We start from the raw sequence: 9,313 nt of genomic DNA, 5'->3' as shown, positions 1-9,313 counted from the left end.
GGCAGGAGGAATGGCTTGCAGAGAGACAGATGAGATTTGGAACTTGTGGTAAGGAAGCTCTCTCCTCCGTGGTGAGGTGAGGAGTAGGCTGCTGCTTTTGGGTAGATGTGAAGCAATGTGTCCCACTGAGGTTTCTGAGTTATCCCNNAAACCCAGTGTTAAGATACCCAGCTCACTCCTCCATCACAGCTGGGGCCTGGGACCAGCAGCTGGTAAATGATAGGTTTAGACTGCCTTCACTTACTCCAAAGCACCCCAAGGTAACACTATCCCATCAGTGTCTCCAGAGCTTAATGTTTGGTTTTAGACCCAGTCAGTGACTGAGATGCATATTTTCTGCATTAAAGACAAGGCCTCCATATTCTCCCAGAATCTCTCAGTCAATACCTGGAATGTCTTTGCCCCAACCCCAAACTTTCTAGCCTAAGGGCTGGGCTGCCCATCCCTCAAAGGCTCCCCCGTATAAAATCCAACCATTTTGGTCTCTCCTCCTTCTCTTCTTTCTCAGGAACACACCCACCTCTACCCTCGTGTTCCCCTCCCCACACTGTCCTCAATCCTTGAACCCAAGAGGATCTTCCCAATAAATCTGCCTTTAATGTAAGGGAGTCTGGCTTGGATTATCTCATTTTACCACTAAAGAAATAACCTATCACTTACCTTCACCATCTCCTTGGTCTTTGATCTCCAGGTTTGCCCCCTCCATTGCATCTTCCACTCATTGTGGCTTAGTTTTTTTTTCCTGCTTCCTCTAGCCCTTTGCATCCCACCCAAACTCCCTCCTAGACCTGGTCTGTCAACTCTCTGTACTACCCTCCACTCCTTTAGAGCATTCATTTCCTGCATGTTCTCTACCTGATGGCTTCCCTCTTCTGTGCCCCATCCCTGTCTTATTATGCCTGAAGCTTTTGCATACACAGTTCCTATTAGGGAACAGTTTGGTGACTTCTGGCTACTCCTCCCGAGAAGACAGATCTCTTAGTTAATAGGATATCTGGGAATACAGGGCTCCCCTGGTGAAAAAGAGATCCCTAACAATGCCCCCAAGGAAGGACCAGAGATAACATGTTCGGGCTGGTATCCTCTAGAAAAGCCTTATCTGACTGCCTACCTCCTGAACTGCACTAGTCAATTATTTCTCTTCGTATTAGTGACTCCCTAGTGATTACTCCTTCCTGTACACACCTGACCCAAAGGTTAGCATAGGGTAGGCTGTGGAGGCACACTTAGGGTAAGAGAGTGAAGGAAAGGCAGACCTGAGCTTCAGGCCATGCGTTCAACTCTTTCAGCATCTTGCTGATGACAACCCCACTCTGTGATATAGCTCTGTGGAAGAGCCCAGCAGATATTGGAGACAGGAGCTGGGAATAGCAGAGAGGACACATGTTAGGAGGCAGAGGATCGTGGATGTCGTGGGCCATAGAAGCCCTCCCAGATGTAACTTGATTGCTAGTTCTTTGTGGAAACTCACCAGGGATGAGACAATAATGCCACCAGCAGAGTTACCGAAGATAGTGACACAGTTGGGATCACCCCCAAAGGGGGCTATGTTCCCCTGGATCCAGCGAAGAGCAGCCACCACATCCAGGAATCCCCTGTTGCCTGGCATGTGCTTGTCTCCAGTGCTAGGGACAGGGAGTGGCACTGATTGGCTTAAGATAGCTTCCCAGACATATTTTTTCTTATACTCTGCACATTTGCTTTGAGTCAGTCACCAGTGCTCTTCTCTGCTTTCCTGTCCTTGCTTGCCTGTGAATCACGTGTTTTTCTAGTATGTGATGTGGGTGGATATAGCAGGACAGCCAGTCAGAGCTGGCTCTTAGATGCTTGTTGCTCTTTGCCTCCATCCCCTGCTAGGACTCTAGCCCCAGCCAGCTCATATTCAGTTTTTACGTGTGGTTTTGATTGGGCCCCATTCTCTTATGGAGAGCTGGGATACTTTTTGTCTCTGTCTCTGTCTCTGCCTCTGTGTCTCCCTCTCTCCCTCCCACCTCCCTCCCTCCCTTCCTCCTTCTTACCTCTTTCTCTCTCCCTCCCTTTCTCCATCCCCCTCCCTTCCTTTTGTGTGTGTGCCTGGTTGTGTGCATGTGTGTTCTGTGTGTTGTGTGGTGTGTAAGTGAAGTGCATGCATATATAAATTTCTGTCCAGTGTGGATGTCAGGAATCAACTAGGCATTTTGATTAAGTGATTTGAACCTTGGTTTTTGGAACTGGGTCTACTTAGTGCTGAGATGTACAGACATGTACAGCCACACCCAGCTTTTACATAAATGTTGGGGACCCAATTCAGGTCCTCATGTTTGTATGGCAAGCAAACATTATTGTCTGAGCCACTTCCCCAAGCCCTCTACCCTCACATTCTCATGAGAAAGCCTTCCTCAGGGCTGCAACNTCCTTTTCCAGGATGGTCATCTCACCTAAGGAAGCCAAAGATCCCAAGGCGATACTGGACAGTGACAACTACCACATCCCCGTAGGCAGCCAGTGCTGATCCATCATGAGATGTGGAAGAGCCAACCAGCAGAGAGCCTCCATGGATCCATACCATGACCTAGAGAAATGGCTTTGAATCAGTGGCCCAGCTTCTTGGACTCCAGCTGCCCACTTTGTAGCCCAGGGTATTTTAAGGACTTCTGGAGTGTTTAGGAAACAGGGGTGTAGAAGGTCATTTGACATAGTCGAGTTGGATGGGGTCCTCTGGACTATATACCGGCCGTTTGTCCCCTGCAGTGATCTCAGTGGGGCTGTAGATGTTGAGGGTCAGGCAGTCCTCAGAAATGGGGAAGATTTTCATCTTTTCATTGAGGGTGAATCTGCTGTTGCTCATTTTCTCTACATCCTGAAGGCACCTGCAGCCAAGGGAAATCCCAGGGCCAGCCCTCAGCTCCACACACCCTGTCATACAGCATTTCACCACCCTGCCCACTTCCTACCTCCTGCAGGGGTACTCACATTGGGGGATTGATGCTGGCATCTCTTACTCCTTCCCAGGGCTGTGGTGGGAGTGGAGCTGAGAACCGAAGAGGTCCCAGCGGTGCTTGAGCAAAGGGGATGCCCAGGAAGACATTTACCATGCGATCTGTATCCTTCACACCCACCTGCCGGCCTCGAACACGACCCAGGGGGGTATCCACTTCAGGGTGAGTGACTTTGGTTCCTGAGACAGGGAAAGAAGGGCCATTGGGTGGTGAGTCTACTGCCTACATGAAGGGATGGGGGAAATAATGGACTTTTAAAATGAAGGAAGACTTGCTCCTCCAGCGTCTATTTGTTGGGTCCTACTCTGAATACTCTCCATCCAGCATTATGGCCAGGCTCTCCAGCAAGTGGCTACCTTCATGATTATTATTTGTCTGTTTTTTAGATAGGTTTACCCTGGCCTTGAAAATACTTGATGGAGGAGACTGTCCTTTATCCTCTGATCCTCCTGCCTCCACCTTCTTGTAGCCTCCCCTCCCCCAGCCTCAATGGTTCCACTGTTTACACCTGGATGGAGCTTCCCACTCAATAGTTCTGCCACGCCCACTTCTGGAGCCTGGTGCTTTCCTGTTCGGAAGCCATCACATGGTCACCCTGCTACTGGACCCTGAGATTATTTGGCGGGAATCGGGGCCCCCTTCCCCTGCTTCATAACTGCGTGCGGAATAGTAAAATTGAGCTTTGATCTGAATGCCTGTCTTAGCTGCATCTTTTCTTGCTCGTCTAGCCCTTCTTCTCTTCCAGGTTTCCAAAATGCCTTTCCAGGCTAGAACCCAGGCTGTGATCTGCTGGCCGGACACAACACCTTCTCAGTGCAAGGAATACAAGTGTGTGGCTAGCACGCATGGCTCCTCTCTCCATGATTGTCCCTGACTTCCTCTTCCTTATTTTGTGTCCCAATCTCTAGTCTGAATCAGCATTGCTCCCAGCATGAACCTCAGTTACATGTTAACTAAGGTGTGATAGTCAAACAATCTGCTTAGCCTGCATTGCTTATTCTTGCCCACTTGTGAAAGCAAGAAGAAGCGGAGGAGCAGGAGGATGTGGAGGAGGATGAGTAGGTCAAGGAGGAGGACGAAGAAGAAGAAGAAGAAGAAGAAGAAGAAGAAGAAGAAGAAGAAGAAGAAGAAGAAGAAGAAGGAGTATTCTCTCCCCGTTTCCCACTACTTGTTCAGTCATCTTGTGCCTCCCCTCTATGTCCTCATGGGGTTATTTGTATCCCCAATTTTTCAGTTATCTGTAAGTAGGCTTCATTTATGACATTCTTTTTCATTTTACCATGACTGATTAAAACATTAAAACATAAAGGTGAGAGTGAGGGTATAGCTTAGTGTTGGAGCTTTCTTCATATGTTAAACCCCTGAGTTCAGTCTATAAAAAAAAATAGATCATTCAGATAATAATGACCCTGCCCAGTCGGGATATACCACACCTGTACTCTTCTATTTTGGGCAGCTTCCCAGAGAAGGCTGCTCACTCTTACTGCCTCACTCCAGTCTCCTCCTTCCTCAGGTTTGCCACAGAGCCAGAAGCCCCACTTCACTGGTTCAGGGAGTATGTCTTACCAATGACTATGGTAGGAAACATCAGGAGCAGACAGGCCATCCAGACTCGGACACTGGACCCAGCTTGTACCGTTGTCTCCATATTTGTCATAATGGACTGTGGACGAAGCTGTGGAAAGCTGGAGAGGACTTGCCTTTTATAGTACCTCTTATCTTGTGAAAATTAACTTGGTCTGCCCTGATTGGTTGGAGGCCAGCTCTGGAATTGTGTATTCTACNCTCTGCCTGCTCTCAGAGCAGGAGCAGCAGAGTCTTCTGGAGAGGTCTGACGATTTAACACCCTCTGCTCACACCATCTTCCCTCCTCTATAGATAATTCTCAACTCTTGCTTGGCATGGTGCTTCACTGCACTGCATGTTAGATAGACTCTGAGCCTGGTTAATGAAGGGAGGAAAATGTGTGAGAGAGGGTGAGGAGGGGAATGGGGATAGGGAGCAGGTGTGTGAAGGGGTGAGGGAGAGGACTGGGCATGAAAATGGAAATAGGTAGGGGGAATTCTGGGACTAGTTTGAGAACAGGGAATGGGTGAGGAGGCTCCTGGGAGTCTATGGGGATGACCTTAGCTGAGACTCTGAGCACCTGGGGATATGGAGACTGAAGTGGCCACTTCCTGTAGCCAGGCAGGATTTCTAGTGAAGGGACACAATTTTTCCCACTTATGAGATGTTCAGGGATAAAGATGGAGCAGAAATGGCCCAATGACTGGCCCAAGTCAAGATAAGGTCCTATTCTATGAAGGAGGACTGGGCAAACAGAAAAGAGTAATCATTCCAAGAAAGATTGAAACCCAGAAGCACGGAGACATCTCTAAGTGTCCAAACCCAGCATCCATGTACTCTGTGATGAGGGATAGTCCCAAGGCCTACTGCATTGCGGCCACATGTTAGCATTTTTCATAGGTTTACATATTGGGGTCTGTAGATTTTCAAGCCTAGGAAGCATCTTGCTGTTTCCCCTACCTGTATAAAGTCCCCAAGTAATTATTCTGGCTCCATTTAGGCATTACCTCATTGGGAGACCCCTGAAGCAGCTCCGAGCCTATGGCAAATCTGCCAGAGTTTACTCTTTAAAAGTCTACCACTCTTCCCAGACTCCTTATTTGCATTCTGAATGCACATAGTCCTGGTACCTTATGCCCACAATGAAGGTATGCTGGGGGTGTAAGTGTGGCCTAAGCCTGCTGGATCACAACCACAGAAGCTGCTCAGTGTGTCACGAGGAGGTTGGGATCTTGAGGTGAACTTGTAGAAGGAATCCCAGCCTGGTCTTTAAAATAGAGAATAGTCTTTTGACTATTATTATAGGAGGAATATACTTCAGGGGTTCTGAGATGTCTACTACACATTCTTCAAATTGTCCTAAAGAGAATATGTATGCATGCCTATGTATTTTTTAAAAAACTACTTATTTTTTGTTTTATATGTATGTTTTGCAGTATGTTTTGTCTACATGTATGTTTGTGTACCATGTGTGTACAGTGTCTGAGTGACCAGAAAATGATATTTGATCCCCTGCCACTGGAGCAAAAGAGAGTTGTGAGTTTCCACATAGTTGCTGGTAATCAAGCAGAGGTCCTTTGGAAGAGTAGCCAGTGCTCTTAACCACTGTGATTTCTTTCCAATGCTAAAATATATTTTTTGATACAAGGTCTCACAATTGGCCCAGGCTTGCCTCAAACCCATGTTCATATTCCCTTCATGTCTTGAATGCTCTACAGGCAGGCTCCTCCATGTATGAACAGAAAATTTAGAGGCACCCTTGCACAAGGTCAAATAATCAGAGTTAGTGTCAGTAAACAAGTGTCTTGTTTCTCACAACTCATCCTAGCCTATATCTGCAATCCATTCATGGACACCAGCCCCCAAGTCCTCTCCTATCTTCCCTGGACTATCTGTTCTGCACCTCCAACTTCTACTGTGCTTTCCCACCTGCTGCAAACCCACCCTCATCTAAGAAGCATCCTGTTGAGATCTGGGGTTGTAGTTCAGTGGTATATGCTTGTCTCTCATGGGTGGGGCCTCAGGGTCAATCCCTAGCACTACAAACACACTCATACCACACTCCCCAAGGTGTTCTTTGCTCCATTTTCTCTCTTCTCTTCCACAAAGCCAAGATCATCTGTTACCATGTCTCATTCCTCTTCTTATACTTTTTTCTAGAAGTTTCCCTCCACCTAATCAGCAGGATTAGATGAGATCAAGAAAGGCAGCTCCTGTGGGAGTTTGGAGCAGAGCAAACCTGCCTCTGAAGCTTCCTTCATGATGCCAGGAGCCCTGTACACTCCCACAGGAGTCACTACTATCATGGAGCTTGCAGTCACAGTCCAATAGAGGTGTTGGGGGTGAAGATGAGGGAGCAGGAAGCTGTGACTGGAGGAACCAGACAGGAAGGTGGAAGCAGAAGNTGAAAGCCTAGGGTGCGAACAGTTAGAATGTAGATGAAGAAATGGAATGACCTTTGGTTGAGGTGAAGGGTATTTCAATGAAGGTGTGCACGGTTATCCAGAGTGAGTCCTTTCATTTGGCAATTGTCAGTGACCAATGGTCAGGGTAATCTCACAGCTCTGATTTCCTAGCCTCTAGGCCACTGCTGTGAATCTGAATGTCCTGCAGCCCAGCACTTCTGTATACAAGTTTTGCAGAACAGTTTAATGATTATCCAAGTCATACATATTATGTGTTTGACTTCTTATTACATGCCCAGAGTTACGAGTTCAGTCAATTCGAAATAAAAACATAACAGTATTTATTCTAACTATTAACCCTGTAACTCTAATTTAAAGAGTATAAAGAATGTCTAGCCCAAAGCAGTCACATTTGATATATGACAGCCTACTTTTTAGGCTGGAAACATTTGCTGACTGAAAGCACTCCAGGCAAACAGAAAAATATCTGAACTGAATTTTTTTTGGTGGGTGCAGCAAACTTTATTGATGGTATATCAAGAGAGTAGGGAGGGCTCCCTAGGCCCCTCCTGTTATTATGGGGGTCTGGGATGGAAATTGTGAGGGAGATGCTCAGTGTTGGGGGCCAAGTTGGAATAGGGACTCCTTAGCAACCGAGGGCCTCTCTCTTGCTCTCAGTGTCCTTGCTGGGGTGACTGGTCCAGGGTTTCTTACTCCTTGGAAGCCATGTAGGCCATGAGATCCACCACCCTGTTGCTGTAGCTGTATTCATTGTCATATCAGGAAATGAGCTATATGAAGTTGTCATTGAGGGCAATGCCAGCCCAGCATCAAAGGTGGAAGTGTGGGAATTGCTGTTGAAGTCACAGGAGACAACCTGGTCCTCAGTATAGCCCAGGATGCTCTTCTGTGGGCCCTCAGGTGCCTGTTTCACCACCTTCTTGATGTTATGAAACTTGGCAGGTTTCTCCAGGTGGCTTGTCAGATCCACAATGGATACATTGGGGGTAGGAACATAGAAGACCACGCCAGTGAGCTTCCCGTTCAGCTCTGAGATGACCTTGCCCATAGCCTTAGCAGTACCAGTGGATGCAGAGATGATGTTCTGGGCAGCCCCATGACCATCACGCCACAGCTTTCCAGAGGGGCCATCCACAGTCTTCTGAGTGGCAGTAATGGCATGGACCACGGTCATTAGCCCTTCCATGATGCCAAAGTTGTCATGGATGACCTTGGCCAGGGGGCTAAGCAGTTGGTGGTACAGGATGCATTGTTGACAATCTTGAGTGAGTTGTCATATTTCTCATGGTTCACACTCACCACAAACATAAGGGTATCGGCAGAAGGGGCAGAGATGATGACCCTTTCGGCCCCACCCTTCAAGTGGGTCCCAGCCTCTCCAAGGTGGTGAAGACACCAGTAGACTCCATGATGTACTCAGCACCAGCATCACCCATTTGATGTTAGCAAGATCTCGTCCCTGGAAGATGGCGATGGACTTCCCGTTGATGACAAGCTTCCTATTCTCATCCTAGACTGTGCCATTGATTTTGCCATGGGTAGAGTCATACTGGAATATGTAGACCATGTAGTTGAGGTCAATGAAGGGATTGTTTATGGCAACAATCTCCACTTTACTAAGTGGAGAACAGATGGCAGCTCTGTTAACCAGGTGCCCCATATGGCCAAATCTGTTCACATCGACCTCTATGGGACAAGGCTGGCACTGCATAAGAAGATGTAGCTGTCTCTGGAACAGGGAGGAGCAGAGAGCTCTAAACTGGATTTTTAGTCAATGACAAATACTAATACCTCACTCCCTTTAATATATCTTTTATCATCTATGTTATAAAGTAGGAAAGGTTTATTTTAGCCCATTTGTCTTATTTACTGAGTTTTATTCATCCAAGACTGTATCCTGTACCACCCGCATCTTTAAATTACATTTTCAGAGAATTCTAAGCCTACAATAAAAAAAGAGACCTTGAATCTGTTACCTTTTATCCTGGCTTGTCAGAGTTTGTCAATTGTCTCTGTTTACCCGGCGCTAATTATGCTGTTTGAGTTCGTTCGGGAGCAGATACCCCAAGAAGGAATGGCCACATCTATGTATGTACTTACCTAGGCTTAATGATTCTCAGGGCATAAGGAAGATTTCCAAATAGTTGACCAGATAAAGTTAATTTTAGGATTGAAGAGTCTCTTTAGATTNAAGAGACTCAAACATAATATTCTCAGGAAAAGATATAAAATGAGTAATAATGCAGAAAGTCCCTGTCTTAGTTAGGATTTTACTGCTGTGAACAGACACCATGACCAAGGCAAATCTTATAAAAAAAACAACATTTAATTGGGGATGGCTTA

At 46.8% G+C, this 9,313-nt stretch overlaps 1 protein-coding gene and 1 pseudogene across 1 annotated transcript in view; both read right to left on the bottom strand.

Annotated features, from left to right (window-relative positions):
• Positions 1-4,665, bottom strand: part of LOC110300898 (carboxylesterase 3A) — a 9,587-nt gene extending 4,922 nt beyond the window's left edge. Inside the window, exons 1-6 of the mRNA XM_029480258.1 lie at positions 4,545-4,665; positions 2,953-3,157; positions 2,711-2,849; positions 2,418-2,551; positions 1,472-1,625; positions 1,233-1,361 (exon numbers count right to left, since the gene is read on the bottom strand). Of these exons, the coding sequence (XP_029336118.1) occupies positions 1,233-1,361; positions 1,472-1,625; positions 2,418-2,551; positions 2,711-2,849; positions 2,953-3,157; positions 4,545-4,635 (852 nt within the window). The 5' untranslated portion in view covers positions 4,636-4,665. The remainder of the gene's footprint in view (positions 1-1,232; positions 1,362-1,471; positions 1,626-2,417; positions 2,552-2,710; positions 2,850-2,952; positions 3,158-4,544) is intronic.
• A 2,994-nt stretch (positions 4,666-7,659) lies between these two features.
• On the bottom strand, positions 7,660-8,681 carry LOC110300348 (annotated as a pseudogene).
• Between the last annotated feature and the right edge of the window lie 632 nt (positions 8,682-9,313).

The sequence above is a fragment of the Mus caroli genome, chromosome 8 (genome assembly GCF_900094665.2).
Source record: "Mus caroli chromosome 8, CAROLI_EIJ_v1.1, whole genome shotgun sequence".
Classification (NCBI taxonomy): Eukaryota; Metazoa; Chordata; class Mammalia; order Rodentia; family Muridae; genus Mus; species Mus caroli.
Note: the sequence above shows the minus strand (reverse complement) of the source record. Positions and strands in the feature narration are given on the sequence as shown.